Source organism: Equus quagga, chromosome 5 (genome assembly GCF_021613505.1).
Source record: "Equus quagga isolate Etosha38 chromosome 5, UCLA_HA_Equagga_1.0, whole genome shotgun sequence".
NCBI classification, from domain to species: Eukaryota; Metazoa; Chordata; class Mammalia; order Perissodactyla; family Equidae; genus Equus; species Equus quagga.
The window spans coordinates 36,822,062-36,844,243 of NC_060271.1; the positions used below are offsets into that span (position 1 = coordinate 36,822,062).

The 22,182-nt window shown below is 39.6% G+C and overlaps 1 protein-coding gene across 1 annotated transcript in view; it reads left to right on the plus strand.

The window, feature by feature from the left end:
• The window catches only part of FBXO42 (F-box protein 42), an 88,213-nt gene that overhangs the window by 33,661 nt on the left and 32,370 nt on the right, over positions 1–22,182 (plus strand). Inside the window, exons 2-4 of the mRNA XM_046660639.1 lie at positions 6,531–6,797; positions 10,751–10,867; positions 19,320–19,454. Of these exons, the coding sequence (XP_046516595.1) occupies positions 6,548–6,797; positions 10,751–10,867; positions 19,320–19,454 (502 nt within the window). The 5' untranslated portion in view covers positions 6,531–6,547. The remainder of the gene's footprint in view (positions 1–6,530; positions 6,798–10,750; positions 10,868–19,319; positions 19,455–22,182) is intronic.

Below are 22,182 nucleotides of genomic sequence, written 5' to 3' on the forward strand. Positions count from 1 at the left end.
GGTATTTAGTACTCTGTGAGCATAGAAGGAGAGATAGATCTGCTTTGAGCATTTCTGCAGCCTGATGCAGTCAATTTTGAGTTAATACAGTTTACTATTGTTACAATATGGTTATTTGCCCCTTTTGCATTTTTCTTACTTTCTTAAATATTTTTGAGAGGTAAAAAATTTCTAAGCCCAGAAAATGCACCTTTTTTTTTTTCCTGAGGAAGATTCACCGTGAGCTAACATCCACTGCCAGTCTTCTTCTGTTTTGTATGTGGGTTGTTGCCACAGCATGGCTGCTGATGAGTGGTGTAGGTCCACACCTGGGAACCAAACCCACAATCCCAGGCTGCCACAGCAGAGCGTGCAGAACTTCACCACTAGGCCATAGGGCCAGCCCCAAAATGCACCTTTTAATGCACCTTTTTTCCCCTCTAACTCCCCTCTGATTTGTACTCTATTTCAAATGAAAGTGCTTTATTTAAAATTACTATTATGTTAAATTATTACAATCAGAATTATTCTATATTTGTATATTATTACCAGCTTCTCTTAAAATCTGAAAATTCAAGCTCTTACACAGTATAAATTTGGGTATTAAAGTTCCATTGTACTTTTTCTACCAAATGAAACGTTTTGCTGAACCTAGAATGTATGGTTCTCCATAGGGAATTTTCAGAATCTAGGGTATCTCCATTGATAATTGAAACCAGTACATTTTTCTTGACAGTTTATACTTAATAATAACAATCCTTTGCCATGTATGAATATGGAGAATGGCCCTGAGAACTGGCCCATTTCTGCTAGTACTCTGTTTAACAGACATAAAGCACTTTCATTTAATATCAACCATTGTAAAGAATGATAAGAAAGTTATACTGATGGGTCGTTTGGGGAAATACGTTATTTTTCTATTTCATTAAAGGGAATCTTAATTGGATAACACACACTTGAGTTAACCATTTAAAAAAACTCACTGCAGCTGATATCTGGTATTAAATTTGGCATGCTTTATAGAAACAACTCTCTGAATTTGCTCGTCAGAACAGCTCACAGTTTGCTAATAGCAACAGTAGTTATGCCAAATTCTTCTATTTCTAGACTTTTTTGTCAAAACATTGACAGTCAGGAACTAAAGAGTCCCCAGATTATGAGCGTCTGTTAATGTAGATAAAATATTAAGCATATGTGCATGTGGTGAAACACCCATCAAGTAAAATGCAGTTTTATCCTTTTGTCCTAAAGGTAATTCTGTAAGTGGCAAAGAGTATCAGTTCAAGAGACAACAATTTGAGAGTCTTTCATCTCTCCACCTTCTCCCATTCTGTTCTTTCAAATCCTACTTACTCTTTAAAGCTCACTTGCTTGCCTCTGTGTAACTCCCTTCTCATACTAGTTGGAAGCCATGTCTTCCTTTCCTGAACTGCTAAAAGCTTCTTGTTTTGTGCCACACGTCTGTCCTGTGTTGGTATTCTTTATGTGTCTTTGACTCTTACTGGGTTAATCTCTGGGAGGAAATAGTGGCGTGGCGTAGCCTCTTTTTGTAACTCCCATGGGATCTAAGCACAGTATTTTCACATGTAGCAAATGTTCCGTTGATGTTTGTTAAATGCATGAGGTAAGGTAGAAGTTTGTATTTTACCATTTTTCCACTTCCTGTAACTTTCATATGACTTAGTACAGTGATAATAATAAGGTGGTGTATTAATAAGAAGGCTTATTATCATCTTAGCTGGAATCATATTGTGGTCTTCTGTAAATCCTCATTCAACAGTGTTTTATATTTTCAAGGGTAGCATTTAGGGGCTGGCCCAGTGGCATAATGGTTAAGTTCCTGCTCCCCTCTTTGGCATCCCAGGGTTTGCTGGTTTGGATCCTGGGCGTGGACCTATACACCACTCGTCAAGCCAGCTGTGGCAGTGTCCCACATACGAAATAGAGGAAGATTGGCATGGATGTTAGCTCAGGGCCAACTCCCCCCCAACCACCAAAAGTAGCATTTAGTACTTTTTAGCTCACATTAGTGTAGCTGAGGTAACTTCATGAGTTCATGATGAGATCTGTGCAAGGTTGCTGCTTTGCTCCTGAAGCCTCAGAAGCCCTCCTGCTGAGGGATGACTGTGGGTACTTTCTGTTCAGTCCAGCCACACATTCTTTAGTTAAGTCTCAGCACTTTGTTTACACCAGTAAGGAGTTCCCTTAATTGCATTTTTTAAAACCTTTTGAAATTGTGAATAATAAGCCCAATTGCATTTTAAATCTACAGCTTCCTTTTAGGTAAGTGAAGTGTATTCTGATTTTTGTTAAGATGTGTTTATTCCAAGAGGATTGTCAGATGTCTAGCTGTATAGGTATCAGAGGCACAGTTAATCAAGTATAGTACTAGGATCTAGCGGTGATTTTTATGTGGATAAGAGAGTAGTTTCATTCCCATCTTGAATTTCTTTGAATGGGTTTTAACTCTTCACCAGTTAATCAGTTTCCTCCAGTGAGTTCAGAGTAGTTTGTTGATATCTGCTATCTTTCCAGAATCTTTATGAAGTAGGTGGAGAACTAGGATTACTTAGGGGTAGAGAGATTTTTCTGTTTTTACTCTGTATGACTTACCCTAGGTCATACAGCATTACAGCTAGAAACGTAGCCACATCTCCCAGTCTTAAAATGTTGACCTTAATTTGTACTTCAGAAGGGTAAGGTGTTTTGATTTTAAACACTGGTTTGTATTTAGTTGGATGTAGTATAGTAGTTTTTTCAAAGGAAGAGATACTACTGGGCCAAATAAATGGTTTCTTCAGTACCATCCCTCTTGATCTAGCAAAGGGTCATTGGGTATGGCTCAAGAGTCTGGCAGCAGACTCTGAGGCCAGTGTACACCTTAAAAGGTCAAAATTCAAGGAACCAGAGATGTATATTCATTCTGACCAATAAAATATCTTGACAGCATCCAGTGACGCATAAGGGTAGGGTCTGCTACTTCCTGGATGTACTAATGATGTAATTTCTATTATAAAATAACATCAAGTCAGCTCAAGGTTGTGAGTAGAAATGTCAGTAAACCTTATGCTCATTTGAACGACTAGTGCTAGGAAGACAAGTTGCCTAGGCAAATGGTCTCGCCCTCAAGGAGCTCAGATTCCAGCAAGTTGACTTCAGTTTGTGGTTTCTCTCAAAGACTTGATCACTTTGGGGAAACTGAGAAGGGTGAAGATTTCTTTTAAAGACTTTCGTGAAAATCACATTCATTGAGTTAATACACTTTCATGTGAAATGTTTTGTAGGGCTTCTTTTGGCATGAAAAAGCAAAAAAGTTTCAAAATGCCTCTTTATCCTCTGAGAGTATGAGTGATGATTTTATTACCTAATCATGGAAGTGAAAATGAAGGGCTGTGCAAATTGATGCTGGGCATGTAATTACAGAGGAATTGCATCTGAGCCCATCCCCGTGCATTCTCGTTGGCATCTGTGCTCAGGGCCAAGTTAGCAAACATGCCCTCAGGGGCCTGAGGTTTGATGCTTTTATGGGCAGTGAAGTGGTTGAATAGTGAGAATTGCTTCAAACTGGGTATTACAAAAGTGTGAGTCCCTTTATTTAGGCTTGCTAATTGTACTTTGACAATTCGAAAGGGAGTAAGAAGTTGTTTTATTGAGCCAAACAGATTTCTTTTGCTTGGGAAAAGAAATAGTACCTTAAATAACCTTTTGCAGCCTTCATTGATTCAGTTTATTCTGAAGCAGACCCTAGGCTTAAAATCTGTCAAGATGTGTAAGAGAACAATTGTATTTGAGATGCTGTATTCAAAAGATGCAGCCAAACTCAAAGAATCTGTTTCTTTTAACTCTTTTTTCCTTGGTGAATTTCAGAGCTGAATGGGGGTTAAAAATATGAGAAAGTCAGTAAATTAAGGGAGATAGCATAGCCAATAGGAGATGAGAAATAATAATTTGCAGGGAAAAGAGTAAGAGGGAACATGGGAAGTGATATTTTTTTCTAGTAGAAAAAGGCATCTCTTTTTTTTTTTTTGCCAGAAAACAATTTTAATTTTGCTTTGTATTTTAGATGACTGCACTCTTCAGGGTAGGAGTTAGGGCTTGTGGGTCTTCATTTAACAAGTTAAGCATGTGGAAAAACAGCTCATCCAAAGTGAGGCTGGGGAAGCTAACTCTAGGATCCTTTATCTAATGCGGTTTATAGCAAACCTGTTCCAGCGTTTCTCTACTCTGGGGGAGTGGAGGTAATTGCTGCTGCCCTCCCTCTGCCACTGCTCCCCTCCTCCAGCTGGGAGAACTTAGGTTATGCCACTGCTTCCAATTAGCCACCAGTTGTTCATCATCGTCAGGATTCTGGCAGTCTCTTTGCTGGGACACATTGCAGTATTATGAACTAATTTGGTAGGTAAATATCTTGGAAGGAAATTTCATGAGTTTTGATTCCTGTTTTCCTTTTCTTTAACGTGATCATCCAGATCACGTATATGAATTACAGCAGTGGTAGAGACGAGGTGGGACGTTTCTGTTCTTTGCTCTCCCCACCCACCTCACCTTTTGGAATGTTTCAGATCTTTCTCAAAGCCCCAAAGTACATTTCAGAATCACTCTTCTCTTCCAGTTGTTTCTTATTCTTCTCATCAGGGCTAGAGGAAATGCTGGAAATTCGTAAGGTGGATGGCATAGTGAATGGTCTGGGTAGGTATGTATGGTCATGGGGAATAGATGTATTAAAAAATAGTAAAATGAACTCAGGTGCCCCGTCAAGAAAGGACTTGCTGCCCATCTGTAAGGACTGTAGCTAAAGAAAGCTGTTAGTCCCTTTAGGATCTACCTCAGCTTTGGAGCCAAGGTCGTGCTCTTCTCAGGGCAGCCCCCAGCCAATGGCTGGGCAGAGTAGAGGTATAAGAGCCTCGCCTTCTCTCCCAATACTAGTCCTAACTGGCCGTCCTTGCTCCTGAGCTCTCTGTTGGACAGGCTTTGTCAGGTGCTCATTGTGGTCTGATGGCTTCTCCTGTCCATTCTGCTTCCTCCTTTCTTTCTCACAAGAGTTCTTCCCGTTAAAATTTTTTCATTCCTAATTCTATTTTAGCATTTGCTTCCTGGAGAATCTAACCTGCAACACACTATTTACATAAATTACCCTATTTCCTTCGTTTTACCATTTTTACCTCAAGCTTTGCATGAAACGTCAGGGGAGTGGTGTAAATGAGTTGCCTGCCTGTGTGTGTGTTTTAACATGTGCTCTTTCTAGAAAATTTAGGGAATACAGATAGCACAAAGAAGAAATTTAAAAATTAGCCAGGGGCCGGCCCCGTGGCCGAGTGAAGTTCACGCGCTCTGCTACAGGCGGCCCAGTGTTTCATCGGTTCGAATCCTGGGTGCGGACATGGCACCACTCATCAAGCCACGCTGAGGCGGCATCCCACATGCCACAACCAGAAGGACCTACAACTAAAAATACACAACTATGTACCCTGGGGGCTTTGGGAGAAAAAAAGGAAAAATAAAATCTTTAGAAAAAAAAATTACCCATAATGATTTTTTTTAATTAATTACCTCCACTAGAGGTAACTGTTGATAATGACTTTTTTGGTAAATAAGAAGAGTATTAAGCGTTAAGTATTCAGCTTGGTGAATTTTTCACAAAGTAAACACATCTGTGTAACCATTACCCAATCAGGAAAGGACTTTACCAGCACCCCAGGAGCCTCCTAGTGAGGTAACCACTATCCTCACTTGCAGCAGCATAAATTAATTTTCCTAGTTTTGAATTTGATATAAGCATGGTCATGTAGAATGTACTCTTCTGTCTTCTTTTGCTGGTTATTATGTTTGAGAGATTTATCTGTATGTCTGTGGTTCCTTGCTGTATGGTATTTCATCATGTGAATGCATCACAATTTATCTGTTCTCTTCTTGATGGGCATTTGTATTGTTTCCATTTGTTTACTCCCTGGATCTGTTAATGATCCAGGAAATTCGTTTTCTAGTATAAATATTGCCTTTTATTTGGTATTTTAGCTTGTTAAGCCTATTCTTGGAAAATTTATTATCTTCCTAAGTGAACAGTCTTGTGTAAAAGCTAGAAACACTGTTACTTCTTAACCCACATCTTCAGAGTATTCTTATTGTTCTTTGTAGGACCTACGGTTTTTCCTTCTAAGTTGGAGGTCTTGAATCATGTTACTGACCAAGGGAGGCTAGTTGTTATTCCCTTCGACATCGACTACTCAGTCAGATCCTTGAGTTAGAGGAATTGTTAGAGAATAAGTTTTCTGGTTTTATGGTAATCCCAGAACCTGGCTATCATTCTGGTTTTCAGTGGAGAGAAAAAAATACAATCAAAAGCTTTTAGGAATTTGTTAGATATTTGGGATGGGCTTGGTATTTGAGCTGCACCTATCAAATTAAGGTGGCTGAAAACTAGTGTGGGAAAGTGCTGAAGAACAGATTTCATATTGAGGGTCTAAAAGAAATGAACAGCATGTATGCACATGCCTGCGTTATTTCAGAGCTTCTGACAATGTATGCTGATGTTTGTTTCTTTCCCACTGTAGCTATCAAGTGGAATGTCATGGCCAGCTCCTCAGACAGTGAAGATGACAGTTTCATGGCTGTGGACCAAGAAGAAACTGTGTTGGAAGGGACAATGGAGCAAGATGAGGAGCCCCACCCAGTATTGGAGGTTGAGGAGACTAGACATAATAGGTCCATGTCTGAACTGCCAGAAGAGGTTTTGGAGTATATCCTGTCCTTTCTTTCACCGTACCAGGAACACAAAACTGCAGCCCTTGTCTGCAAACAGTGGTATCGACTTATCAAAGGTACTGTGCAAAGTGGAAAGATGGATCGATTGATTTAAAATTTGTTTGAGTGATTTATTTTTAAACTCCAATTTCATTTTCTGTTTTCTTCCTTAAATTTATTGTGCTTCTAAAATTTAGTGTTAGACAAGACCGTACATTTTTCTTTCTCTTTGTCCTGGTTAGTTTTATGAATAGCTTGAATGCTGTAGTACTTAACCCAATTTGCAGTTTTAAAAGGAGGAGTCATTTTTGAGCATATTAGAGTTGATCTGATAAATTCTCTTGTTCTTGAATAGGCAAAGTAGGGATGAATATGGGATAACAGTAATAGCTAACATTAATATAGTTCATACCATTGTCAGGCACTATTGTAACTGCTTTACAATCTTCAGCAAACTATGAATAGATGAAGAAACTGAGTGAGGGACAGTTAAGTAACTTACCCAAGGTCACACAGGTAGTAAATGGAAAATCAAAGATTCACATTCAAGCAGTCTGGCTTTAGAGTCCATGTTCTTTATGAGGATACCATATTTTAAAGCAACTAATTGTGGCAAATGAGGGGGTTGAGAAAGCATTTGCTACTTGATTTTATCTCTAAGCATCACAGGCTTTGTATCTTTTACTTTTACATATCTTTTACTTTTTTACTTTCTTTTCTTTCTTTCTTTCCTTATTTTTTTTTTGGTGAGGAAGTCTGGCACTGAGCTAACATCTGTTGCCAATCCTCCTCTTTTTGCTTGAGGAAGATTGTTGCTGGGCTAACATTTGGGCCAATATTCCTCTATTTTGTATGTGGGACGCTGCCACAGCATGGCTTGATGAGTGATGTGTAGGTCCACGCCCAGGATCCAAACCCGTGGACCCCAGGCTGCCAAAGCACAGCATGCAAACTTAACCACTATGCCATTTTTCTGGCCCCTGTCTTTTACTTTTTAAAGTAAGTTTCTTCTTTGTTGCCATTCATTTTCTAATCAAGATTTCAACTTCTGCTAAATGTTGAGATTACTAGCTGTGCTGGGATTTTTTGTTGTTTTTTGTGTGTGTGAGGAAGATTGGCCCTGAGCTAACATCTGTTGCCAGTCCTCCTCTTTTTGCTTGAGGAAGATATTGCTGAGCTAATATCCATGCTGGTCTTCCTTTATTTATTTTTTAATATGTGGTATGCCACCACAACATGGCTTGATGAGTGATGTGTAGGTCTGTGCCCGGGATCCAAACTCGTGAACTGCAGGCCACTGAAGCAGAGCATGTGAATTTAACCACTATGCCACCTGGCCAGCCCCAGCTGTGCTGTATTTTTAATTAATAGATGGAAGTTATTTGGCTTCATTCCATTTTAGGTGGAAAGAGCCCATTTTTTGAATGAAGATGACCAGGCTGGTTGAATAATCTTTGATCAAAGCAAGGGTTGTATCAATTTGTTCTTTCCTGGTGGGAATAAGGGAACCAGAGATAAGAGAGAAAAAACTTGAGTTCAGAATCAATCTTAAAATCTTTTCCTTGCATTGGGGTGGTTCTCAAGGGGAGTGGGTTCCTTGTCAGTTCCCTAGAGTCCAGCCTGGAGAGCCGAGGACCATCTGTGTTGAAACTGTTCGCTGGGCCCTGTGCTCATCTGCTCACAACTGCTAATACTGGTGTGCACAGCCTGCTTCTGTTTGCAGAGGTAATGGTCTCTTCAGGAGAGATTGGCTCCCCACACTGTGGAAATAGATGGTTTAACCTCTAAAACAGAGGTGGAAGAATCACAGGTGAGGGGCTGTGATCTAATCAAATATGTGAATTTATTCTTAGGTTTTATTTGCCGTTCTTATGATTTTGATCTTTTTCTTAAGAGAGAGGAACCCTAATCTAGTACTCACAGTCTTAGATCTTTTGGGGGAGGTAACTGCCAAGACAGCTTTTTTTTTTCCCCTCTCAATCATTATGTATGTCTTTTATTCATTATTGCCTTACCTCAGTTCAATATTTGCAAATCTGTATGGAGGTTCCTGAAAAAATTAAAAATAGAGCTACCATACAGTCCAGCAGTTCCACTTTTGAGTATTTATCCAAAGAAAAGGAAAACACTAATTTGAAAAGATACCTGCGCCCCTATGTTCATTGCAGCATTATTTGCAGTAGCCAAGGTATGGAAGCAACCTAAGTGTCCATCGATAGATGAATGGATAAGGAAGATGTAGTGTGTGTATATACACAATGGAATATTACTCAGCCATAAAAAATGAAATCTTGCTGTTTATGGCAATATGGATGGGCCCTAGAGGGTATTACGCTAAGTGAAATCAGTTAGAGAAAGATATACTGTATGATTTCACTTATATGTGGAATCTAAAAAGCAAACTAAACGAACAAAATAAAACAGAAACAAATTCATAGATACAAAGAACACATTGGGTGGTCACCAGAGGGGAGAGGGATGGAGGATGGATGAAGTAGGTGAAGGGGATTAAATAGTACAAACTTCCACTTATAAAATAATTCACAAGATGTAATGTAAAGCATGCGGAATATAGGCAGTTATGTTGTAGTAACTTTGTATGGTGACAAATGGTGACTAGACTTGTGGTGGTCATCTCATAATGTATGCACATGTTGAATTGCTATGTTGTACACTGAAACTAATATAATATTGAATGTCAACTATCCTTCAAGACAATTAATTAATTTTTTAAAAGATTTGCAAATCTGTTACTTTCTTCACCAGTGTATATAGTTGGCAGTGGTGTCGCACATTAAAAATGGCCATGTCTTTTTAATGTTCCCGTTCTTAACTGTGAGTTCAACCAAGAGATGATGATCATCATTGGAAAAAATGTATAAGTACTATGATCCTGCTTAAGGATACACTAAGGTAGCATAAATTCAAGAATGATACATTCTTTGAAAATGTAACATAATTGGTTGTACTCTTCATTCAAAATGTTGCTCTTTGAAATAGTCATTTCTTGTGTTAGAAAAATAGATTGTTCCAGAAACATGAAGCTCTCACTTTTTTTTTTTCCTGAGGAAGATATGCCCTGAGCTAAGATCTGTTGCCAGTCTTCCTCTGTTTTGTATGTGGGTCGCTGCCACAGCATGGTTGCTGATGAGTGTTGTAGGTCCGTGCCCAAGAACTAAACCTGGGCCACCGAAGTGGAGCTTGTTGAACTTAACCACTAGGCCAGGGGGCCAGCCTCTCACTGTTTTTTTATCAGAGTTTATTTTTTAGAGCAGTTTTAGGTTTATAGCCAATTGAACAGAAGGTTCAGAGATTTCATATATAACCCCTGCCCCCACATGTGCACAGCCTCCCCTACTATGAACATTCTCCACCAGAGTGGTACATTTATTACAGCTGACACATCGTTATCCCCCAAAGTCCATAGTTTACATTAGGCTTCACACTTAGTATACATTCTGTGGGTTTAGACAAATGTATAATGACATGGAACCCCATTATAGTAAAAGCTCTCTTTTTAAAACAGCTTTCTTTAGTTATAATTTCATCATTTCATAATCCACTGTCAGCTACTATCTCCTTATTTAAGATGGAGAATGCTTGATTGCTATGGTCTAACCATAGGTATTTACTAAACGCCTGTCATATTCCAGACGCTGATCTGCGTACTCTTTCTCACAAAGCTGAATTATCCCCCAGCTCCTTTGCCTTGGAGTGAATAATCCCAGGTATTTTGATGTGTTGCCTCATGGTTGTGACAGCAAGGGGAGCAGAGTTACAGTGTGAGCTAATTTGGTGACCTTGAGTGAGTCACTTAACCTTCCCCAGCCTTGGTAAAGTGAGACGATTGGATCTTCCAGTTTGGAGATTCTGTGATTTTCTTTCTTTGAATGAAAAATCAAAGAAATTTGGAGTTCCTCAAAGAAGCTGTGTCTTATAAAAATGATAAGACAGTTAATAGACGCAGTTTTACTAATTTGATTTACAAGTGAAATGTCCCGGCTGAGGCATGTGTTATTTTTGTCTTTAGGTGTAGCCCACCAGTGTTACCATGGTTTCATAAAGGCTGTCCAGGAAGGAAACATTCAGTGGGAGAGTCGGACTTACCCTTATCCTGGAACCCCGATCACCCAGCGGTTCTCACACAGTAAGTGTTTACCGTGAAAGCGGATCACACCCTGCCTGCGGTCATGTTTCCAAAAACTTCTTTGGAGGCATGGATATTATGTGATTTTTTAATGAAGAGAGTGTAAAATGAGGGTTTATATTAGTTTTACAGTCAGAATTAGGGAAGAGCATGAGCCTGAATACATTGTAGGCACTCTAATTTTATATTCTGCTTTTTCATTGAATTTTTCATTGGATTTTCATATCTCTGCTCCAAAGAGGTCAAGGTGTTATGCTGATTAGACTTTTAAACATCTGACATGTAAGAGGACAACAAGGGAAAGGTGTACATGAGGGTATTTCTAAGATCCTGCTTAGGGAGTAGCCAGAGTTTAGCACGAAGTCTTAACAATAAGTCTTTATTTGAACATACTATATGTTCAGCAAACACTGAATTTGACTGGGATCACACAAAAATTTTGAACCTAAAGGGTATTGATTATAAAATACAAATTTAAATAGTAAAATTATAAATAAAACGTTCTGGCAAATAGACATAATTTAGGGTTTTTGAATTATTCTAGAACTAACTCTCCATGTTAATTGATTTTTGTAGACACCATTTTATTCTATTAGTGATTCATATCCCTCCATCAATTGAGGTTGAGATGTGGCATATCTTAGGCCGGTAAAGGCCATTAATAGTGCTGCATAAAGAAAGCTCATTGCGGGGAGGAGGGGCCTGTTAGAGAGTTCTCATAATTACTGCTTTCATTATATTATTTCCCTGTTCAAAAACCTTCAGTGCCTGTCTGTTGCCTACAAGATAAAAGCTAAACTTAGTTTATGTTCAAAGCCCTCTTTAATTTGACCTATGTCTAAATTTACCACTTGATCTCCCAACTTTTTCCAAGAGCTCTCTTTTTTCAAGCTGTCATTTTGCCGTATTTGTTTCTTTCTCCCTGGAGTATTCCCATCCACTTAGCTGAAGCCTGCCTCTCCTTGAAGACTCAGTTGAAGTTGTAGCTCCTTCACAATATCTTTTCTCAACTCTAGCCCACAGAAGAAACGTTCAACGTTCCTGTTCTGAGCTTATGTTGTTGTCTGGAATATTAATTTGGCACTGAACTCACATTGTCTTTCATTGTTAGCTTATGCGTATGTGTCTTTTTTTCTTTTAACTATATTTTGAACTCTTGAGGGTAAGGAGAGTGTATTAGTTATCCATGTTGCATAAAAATTACCTGAAAACTTAGCAGCTTAAAACAACATCGAGTATCTCACAAAGTTTCTGAGGGTCAGGAATTTGGGAGTGGCTTAGCTGGAAAGTTCTGGCTCAGGGTCTCTCATGAGGTGGCAGTGAGTCAGTCAGTGAGGGCTGACAAGGTTTGACTGGGGCTTGGAGGGTCTGCTTCCAAGCTCACTCCAGGAACTGTTGACAGGAGGCTTTAGTTTCTTACTACATGGACCTCTCCATAGAACTGCTCACAGCTTGGCAGCTGGCTGCCCACAGAACGAATAATCTGAGAAAGAGACGCACACCAAGATGGAAGCCATGGTGTCTTTTACAACCTAACCTCTGAAGTGAATGCCGTCTTTTCTGCTGTGTTATCTTGGTCACACACGGATTGACCAAGGGTGTAAATGCTGGGAAGTGAGGATCATTGGAGGCCATCTCGGAGGCTGCCCCAGACCTAAAGTTATACTCTCCTATCCAGAAGAGAGTTTAGTAAATAATTACAACTCTTTGTAATTACAACTCTTGTCTTTTAATTGGATCAAAATAGATCAAAGGCACAGGCCAAACTATTGCTGTGTTTTCATTTCTCTCAAGGAGCTATTTTTACTTGTGCTGTTGTCAACTCTCTAGAGCGGTGGATCTCAAAGTGGGATTCCTGGACCTCTGGGGAGCAGGGCATCTATGAGACCCTTTTGGGGGTCTGTGAAGTCAGAACTGGCTTTGTTTGTTTGTTTTAGATGGTGAGTGGGTGACAGTGAAGAATATAGTGATCTCTGCAATAGTGGAGTGCCCCTGCCTTGATTCATGCACAGGCTGCAACAGTTTTAGCCAGCATTGCTTTTGTGCTGTTAGTGCAAATGTCAACACACTGAAAAGGGCAATTAATTACTTCTCCTTCTTATCGCCCTTCTCCTCATCCTCCTCATTATTATTATTGTTGTAAAAATAGTTTTGAAAGGGTCACAGATGTTTTCAGGAGTCCACAGACCACACTTTGACAGTTGCTGCAATAAACTGTAAATGAATCCTTCCTGAGAATATTTAATGAAAGTACAGGAGGATCTGTGTTAGGCCCAGTATTTATTGTTGAGAGAGGGGTGACTCAATTACCTGTAGATAATTGGAATAAGAAATAGAGACACGGTTTCTAAAGGCTGAAGACTGGGTTTTTGTTTTGTTTTGTTTTTTAAATTTTTTATTGAGTTAATGATGGGTTACAGTCTTGTGAAATTTCAGTTGTACATTATTGTCTGTCAGTCGTGTTGTAGGTGCAGCCCTTCACCCTTTGTGCCCACCCCCACCCCCCCTTTCCCCTGGTAGCCACTAATCTGTTCTCTTTGTCTACCTTTTTAAATTCCTTATATGAGTGGAGTCATACAGAGATTGTCTTTCTCTATCTGGCTTATTTCACTTAACATAATTCCCTCAAGTTCCATCCATGTTGTTGCAAATGGGATGATTTTGTTCTTTTTTTACAGCTGAGTAGTATTCCATTGTGTATATATACCACATCTTTATCCAGTCATCTGTTGATGGGCACTTAGGTTGCTTCCACATCTTGGCTATTGTAAATCATGCTGCAATGAACATTGGGGTGCATGGGATGTTTGGAACTGCTGACTTCAAGCTCTTTGGATAGATACGCAGTAGTGGGATGGCTGGGTCGTATGGTAGTTCTATTTTTAATTTTTTGAGGAATCTCCATACTGTTTTCCATAGTGGCTGCACCAGTTTGCATTCCCACCAGAAGTGTATGAGGGTTCCTTTTTCTCCACAACCTCTCCAACATTTGTTACTATTAGTTTTAGTTATTTTTGTCATTCTAATGAAGACTGGGTTTTTTTGATGGTTTTTTGAAACGAGTAGTTTTGGAGCCCTAAATGAGGAAAATTAAATGAATCTGGATAAAATAGAAACGAGAATAGGAAATATTCAGAGGTGAATAATTATCATAGCAATAGTTCAGCTTTGTGATGAGAGAGGAAAAAAAATATTTTTTGTTTAACTAGCGTTTGGAAAGAGTATTACCACAAAATAGAGGCAATTGTTTGAAGGGGGAGTGGAAAGGAATAGTACAGTGAATCAGCTCACAGAAGTTCAGAGGTTGGTGGGTTCTGATAGTTGTTTTTATTCAAAAGTTTTTTTCATATCTTCACTTGAAATCCAAGAAAAGTTGTCATGGATTGTTTTAAAAGGTGTTTCTGTGTCTCATTGTCTCTTTTGGTCTGTCCCACATTGTTTCCTTCTGTCTGTCTCTGAATGCTATCTAAGTGGCACACTGAAGCAGGCAATTACAGGGAAGTGGGCAGTTTTCAAAATAGGTTGAAAGCAAAGAATTCCTTTAATTTCTTTCCTCTTCCTACTGTATATTTCTCTCTTGGGCTCAATTTTGTTTCTTATTCCTGACTCATGTTAAGGTCTAAATTGACATTTTTAATTCTTTGCTCATATTGCCATAGAGATACACAGATGTTTCATATTTAGTCAGCTAAAAGTGGAATTCACTTCCCCCCAGATTTTCTCCTCTCCCTAATGGCATTATCATTCTCTCAGTTACATAAGCTTAAAATCTTGGATTCATCCTCAATTCCTATCCTTCCCTCAACAACAAAAGTCAAATCCTATTGATTCTGTTCCATCTCTGCAATCTCTCTCATATCTTTCCTGTTTTTCCCCATTACTCACACTTAGGATCTAATCATTCAGTCTTTCCTGAATCTTTCCTAAATGGTCTTCTTGCTTGTCCTCTCTCTTCATCTGAACCTGGAATAGACACTGGTGGCAACCATCTCTAAAACTGGGGCCTTTGGAAATGGGTAAGGTCATTGTTAGATATCTTGACTGGAAAGCACTACAAGCATTTAGTAGGCAAGGACCAAGTATGCTCAATGTCCTGCAGTGAATGGGATGATCCTACACATAAAGAATTGTGATCTTCCAAAATGGCGGGAGCCCCTGTCAGGGAACATCGCAAGTCTGAAACGTAAAACCAGCCGTGTCATTCTTCTGCCAAAAGGCTCAGCCTTTCTGCACTGCTTGTAGAAGTTACCAGTCCACCTGGCTTTCAAGGCCCTAGCTCGCCCTTCAGCCTGACTCACTGCCTCATCCTCACACAGCCAGGCTCCACCCACACGAGGCTTCTTGTTGTGTTTTAAACTTCTCCACTTCACAGCTTTGCTTGGATGCCCGGATTTCATTCTCTGCTTCCCTCCCATTTTTTTCCATCCCTAGAATTGTTCACCCCTTGTTAATTGATTGAAAATGTCCTGTCCTCCAAAACCCATCTCAGAGACAAAGCCAAAAGCTACCTTTTTCACAAACTCCTCTCAAATTCCCCACCATGGAGATTAAGCTCTTCTTCCTCTGCTTGCACTCCCCTGAGAGACTCTTCATACCTTCCTCTGACGGTTTATTGCCACCTGTCTTTTACCATAATTGTCTGTTTAAGAGAAGCTGCGTGCAGAAGAACAATTTTAGACTTGGGAAGCAAGTTCCTTGGCTTCTGTAACCCAAATTTCCTCATCTGTAAAATGTGTGTGACAAATTCCGTTTATACCACAAGATTGCTAGGAAATTTAATTGAGGAAACACTTTAAAAAACATGTTTTAAACTGAAAAATGATAAGATGATGGTGATGCCTCCTCCACAAGGTTGTTGTCTGCTTGAGGACAGGCAGGTTCCATGTCCTAGACGTCTGTGCACCTTTCATAACACCTGGTCAGAGTTGATATCTATTAAATTCTGTGGAATTAAGTTTAACAAACATTGAGCAGTATGGGTTCTTGCCTATGTAAAAGTCTGGGACAAAAAAGGCAGGGGAAGTAAAGTGAAGCCAGTAGCCCTAGTTTTTGGTGAGTTTGTGCATGACCAATTATGCAAGCCTTGATTAACATAGGATATCCTTTTCAGATTGTAGGATGTCCTTTTCAGATTGACAGAGGGGTCTGGTGAGTCCCCAGCATCATGCTTTGAAAAACATTTTAGTGTTCAGGCTCCAAATATGGTCAGGTCATCCCACATGCAAGCTAATCGTGCTTCTGCAGTAGCCAGCAGGCCTGGACTAGATAACCAACCTTGCTTGTTCCATAGTTATGTAATTACAGGCCTTATCAAATATGTCCTGGCTTGTGGATGTAAGACACATGACAGCATAGTCTCTTGAAGTATGGGATAAATGCCTCAGGACCTTTCCCTGGAGAACAGTGGGGAAACAAAAGAGTATTTAACATCTGAAAGTGCAAAAGAGTTCAGTGAACATTTATTGAGTGACTACAGGCACCACAGAAAATATGAAACAACTGGAAGACCTTACACTCAAGAGGATTGTAATACCGTAGGGAAGTATTCAGAATGTTAAAGGGCCATTTGCTTGCTGTGTGCGTAATTGTGAATATTTGACTTGTCTTTTAATAGGGATTATTAGATATTAACCAGTATCTCTTGCACTAGTTCATGGAGCAGTCAAGCACATTTGAGAAAATTTGAAAAAATCTAGTAGTTGTAATAAACCTTCTCCATGTTATTTCTTAGTAGAGTATTCATACTGTACTCTGAACTGTTACTTTTTTATAGTACATTCCAATGGTCTAAATATTCTGAAAGGGAAACCTCTTTGGGTGGAGAACTTTGGTAAAAGGGAAATGACTACTTGAGCACTGGTATTTGCTTAAATTCTTAATTTCTTCTAAAAGGCCTATTGAAGTTGTTGAGTCCCCCCATCCCCACCCATACCAGCGTGGAGGTATCTTAAATAAAAATAGACAAAGTTCAGTAAGATGCTTAAAATATTTGAGTGTGTTATTGATGGTTTTCTCATTGCGTTTTATCTGAGTTCTCAACATAGCTGCCTCAGTTGACTCCCTTCCTCTCCAAGTGTCGTTGATAATTGACTGCTGGACATTGAAAATACAGTATGTGAAACTGGTCATTTCAGTTTCCATTAGCTTTGCATAGGTTTGGGCTGTACCTTCCTCTTCCAGAAACCTTTGTTTGCTCAAAGAGAAGCAGGAAAATGCCGACTGTCTTATTTTAGTATGGGATTAAAATACACGTGGTAAGGACCTCCTGGGGCCCAGCTGCTGGCTGGGTTTTCACTCCAAATAGAGAAGCAGCATGTTTGCTGCCTCTTTGAGAAAGAAAGGCACTGTGCTCTTTTGCTGCACAAAGGAAGCAGCTGGCGAGAGTTGATTTTCGAGGAATGGTGAGGCATGAATGAGCCTTTGACTCTTTTAGTTGGGAAATCATGGACTTGTCTTATTAAACATTGTTATAATGTACACAAATTAAGGTTTCAGAAGCCATAGGACGTTGCTAATTTCTGTTCTGGTGATATGGATTATCAAGAGGGAAAGAATATTCTTTTATGAGTTGGCATCAGTTGGTTCACTTCAAAATTGTCCCCTTTGTTGTAGTACCTAGTTCAAGAAAGGTATGAGAAGACCATAGTGGAGGTTAAAATGTGACTTCAGTAATTTTCCTTTTTGTTTAACTAATGTTGTCTAACTCGATCCTTTGTTATTTGCAATTCTTAACCATTCTTATTGGTCTGTGGATTAAAAAACTGATTTACATATAGATTAGAAGTTATTTTCAAAGGCAAAGAAAATGGAAGATGTAAGATCATTTAAATCTTCATATACCATTGTAGCATGTCTGAGTTCTGGGAATGTATTTAGTATTTTGCAGTTGTGAACCTATTGATGATTAGAGGATATTTCATTTCTTCACATCTCTAGTTTCATTAATTTCTTTGTTAATTTGACAAGTCTGCAGCTCCATTACTGCAGTGTCACAGGTCAGATGATTTGGATTTACTCCTACTGACTGAGATTCCTGGGTCAAGTGATTAAACACACTGCTTTTATTACCTCTTAACTCATCTGATTTTCTAACTTGGCCTCCCTAGTGTAGATTCCTTAAAGGGCCAATCAGATGGGCTGAGTTAAGGGGGGGAAAAAGAGGTTTATTCCCAGAGTTAGTATATCTCACAGAGGTAATTACAGCAGTGGCATTTCCCTTTTCCTGAACTTGAGTAAGTGGTGCCAGATTTCCGAAGAGATCTTAAAAACAGTGGTGTGCTGAACTGAACTAGACCTACAAATAAGCTGGATGGTCACTGAAACCCTGCACTAGTGGGTTGGATCTCCTAATTTCTTTTCCCTTTCCCTTTCTTTTTATGTGACGCTTAACTCTTCTAGCATAGTTTCACGTGAACATCGAGAGGTCTTTTTCCCCTGCTGGTATGCGTGAAAACAATGGAAAGGAAAGTTTTGCTCAGCTCTCTTCCTGAGATCCAACTTGGGAAATGTAGGACTGTAAGGAATGTGGTCATCTTTTCCAAAAGAAAGACTAAATGAGCTTTCCAGTGAGAAGCAAGGTCCAGAGCTTAGCTCTCATGCCTCTCGTTAGACTCTGACGCTGGTCTTTCTAGTTTTAGAGAACAGCCCCTCTCACAGTCATTGCCTCTTTTCTTTGGAATGGTGCCCATTCATGAAGTGTATATAATCATCTAATTTAAAAGGCTCTTCTCAGAGACCTTGGTGCTTTGTAAATATTCCTTGCTGCGTTGGTTTTCTATTCCACGTCAACCAGCCTGCCTTGGTGGGTTTTTTTATACATCTAGGGGCTTAATGACTTTCATGCTTTTTCTCTCAGTTGTTTTGAGACCATCCTACTTTTGCGATCCCCAAGCTACATTGGTCTTTATGTGTGGTTACTTACTGGAATTGATTAAAATTGTTTTCTGTCATTCTCTTTCATATAAAGATTTGTTTATTGGTGTGTGTTCCAGGTTTCATTTGAAAGCAAAAGCAATAAGTGAAGGACTGGAGGAGAGAAATGGGGGACAGAGTACATCTGTTAGCACTGACTATCTTTTGCCTAGCCCTGGAGGATTATGATGCAGATTTAGATTAATTATGCAGCTGTTCTGAAATTTCACTCATTGAGCACCCTTAATATGAATCTTGTATGCTCATGCTGGAATTAGATTGTCTTATTTAATGGCATCATTGTCAGTTTGCTTAGTGTGCTCAGAAATAAGATTTCCATAGCTTTTCTCTGGGCCTTATTTAAAGGTTAGTGTGATACTGACCAACCTGAAAACAAGAGCCTGGTTATAGAAGGTTGCTACCTGGGAACAGAGTTGCAAAATGTGTGAAAATTGATCTTTGAAAGATATGGGCCTTGGTTAAGGTGTTAGAGGGGCTTCAGAATTAGACATCAGTTATTAATTTACTGTGTTCTTTCTAGGTGCATGCTACTATGATGCTAATCAGTCTATGTACGTATTTGGAGGCTGTACCCAGAGCAGCTGCAATGCCGCCTTTAATGACCTCTGGAGACTTGACCTAAATAGCAAAGAGTGGATCCGACCTTTGGCTTCAGGTAAGAGAGAAAATACTCATCTTTGCCTTCTTACTGGGTAACTCCCTTTGCATGGAAACTCCACCTGATCCTTTTTGGTATTGGTCTTGAGGAAGAGTTTTGGGGTCCCAGGTCCTTTGTCAAATCTGTGTAAATGCTAAGAGTAATATGCTTGTGTAAGGTAGTTGAATTTTTTTAAAAAAACTTATACATTTTTATTAGTATAGGTGCCCTGCCAAAATTGTTGTGCTAATGTGCGAATTCGTTTGCGTGATTTCTCAAGCACTTGCACAGGTGTAATATGCTCTCTGGTATGAAGTTGAAGTAAGAACAGAAACACAGAGTCGTGAGAACTGTAGTTGACTGACAGAAGCTATTGTCCCAGGGCTAAGATCTCTGAATGTCTTTTGTTGTTGCCAGCTCAGATATTTGGGGAGTGTGTGGAACATGCCTCTGCTGGTTACTGTTAACGACTCAGGAGTGTGGGAATATTCGACAAGTAGGTACATTCCTGCACAGTCCCAGTATGCCAAAATGCTGCAAGAAAGAAACTAGATTATTTTCTCCTTTCTGACCTAACCTTTCTGGGGGGGGGGGGAAAAAAAAAACACAATTGTTTTTGTACTCATGAAGCAGGACAATTTGAAAAGGCACAGTTATAAGATTGGAGGAGCTAGCGTGATAGAGAAACAGAGTACCAGGTATAAAGTATTCTGCTAGATTTGGTGGCAAGCTTTTCTCAAACATTCTTCATTTGCTTTTCAAGGTTAGAATTCATTCTAGGACTAAGGAGACTCTGGTTTTTCTTAGGCAGATTCCTTACTTCTTTAGGTCTTGATTTACTGCTACTTTGATTACTAAATGGGAGGCAACATGGTATATTAGAAAGGGTACCAGACTAAGAGTGAGGAGACTGGGTTTCATTTCCTGGTGTAATCACCAGTTCTCCATGTGACTATGAACAAGTGACTGCATCTCTCTGGGAGAAATAACAGAGTAGGACTAGATTCTATTTTTAAATGGATTGGGAAGGCTAGTTTATGTTTCCCTTAATTTTTCTTTTTTTTAAAGATTGGCACCTGAGCTAACAACTGTTGCCATCTTCTTTTTTTTTTTTCTGCTTTATGCCCCTAAACCCCTCTTTACATAGTTGTATATCTTAGTTGCAGGTCCTTCTAGATGTGGGATGTGGGACGCCGCCTCAACGTGGCCTGACGAGCAGTGCCATGTCCCCGCCCAGGATCCGAACCCTGGGCCGCCGCAGCGGAGCACTCGAACTTAACCACTCGGCCACGGAGCCGGCCCCTCCCTTAATTTTTATAACAACTGCTATGAATGTCTAGGCCAGTGGCTTAAAACCTTTTTATGAGAAGAAGCTACGTTTTGCTTCCCCAAAGCTGTAAGCTCCTGTCTCTTCCCCCTGCAATAGGCAAATATAGGAGAGAGGAGCATACTGACACTGGATGCTTACAAGTGGGGCTGGGTTTTGTATAGATGAAGTTCTTTATTAAAATTATTGGAAAGATGAAATAGTGTTAATCTTCTAAAAATTTTGAAGGTTAGTTTTATTTTAGCACTCTCAGAATTTTACACTTCAGAGAGTTCCCTTTTCTAGCCATTTCTTCACTATTGGACGTAATGCAATATTGATTAATATTTAGAATCACAGATTCTAAAATGTAGAGCATCTTTTCAGCTTAAGCATCCTATTGCCACTCTACTTGGTGTCCAGGCCCAATTTCAGAGCAGCTTTGATTGTCGCAATCATGAAATACTAATATTTCCTTTCTCTATTTTGTAACCAAGTTTTATGCCTTTGATAATGTGGCATGAGTGTTTCTCTTTCTTGTAGAAGTAGACCTCTGGACTTGGGGGCCTTCGTAGCCTGTTGCCAATTACTTTCCTTATTTTTCCCATTTCTTCTGTAAGATGGACATGGGATTTTTTTTTTTTTTAAACCACTAAGTTTGAAGAGTGTTTTGAAATCCCCAGGGTAGAAGTATCAGAGAAAAACAGTGTATTTTACAAATACAATGTTAGACTGTTCCCTTTTTTAAAACATAAGCTCCTGAATGTTTAAAGTAATTTTCTAACAGTGTCTCAAAGAATCTAGTTGCTGCTTTACTCTAATCTGCAATTAGAGCCTAGTTTTAGAGGGGAAAAACTGAACTTTTTGAAATGTCTACTGTTTAATAAAACAAACAAACAATAGTTTAATAAAAAGTCCTATGAGATTCTCATTTAGGCAGAAATCCCGTGGGAAGATTGCCTGAGGAAACGTTTCTGTTTGCTGTCATGAGTCCCAACCAAAACTGCTTCCTAACTGAAACACCGCTGTCTTTCTGAACAGAACGCAGTTGTTGGTATGTCTTGGTGTGCCTGATTCACCCATTTTAGTGCACAGATGTGGGTCGGTTGGAGGGTGGCTGAGGGCAGGGTGCTACCCACCACCCTTTGGTGCCAGGTATGATGTCTCCTTCTATCATTTGAGTATTTGCAAGCAGTTTCCGAAAGTATGGCTCTGTGGAGAAAAGCATCAAACACGCAGTGGAGCCCTGTGGGTTGGGAGAGAAAGCCTTGATAGAGAACACTGCCGCCTCGGTTGCCTCTTTCTATGTTTTCAGTCATACTGCAGGTGAGACTGGAGCGTCCTCACTTTGCTTGGTGTCTTAGTCGGCTCAGGCTGTCATAACAAAATACCACAGACTGAGGGGCTTGAACAGCAGACATTTATTTCTCACGGTTCTGG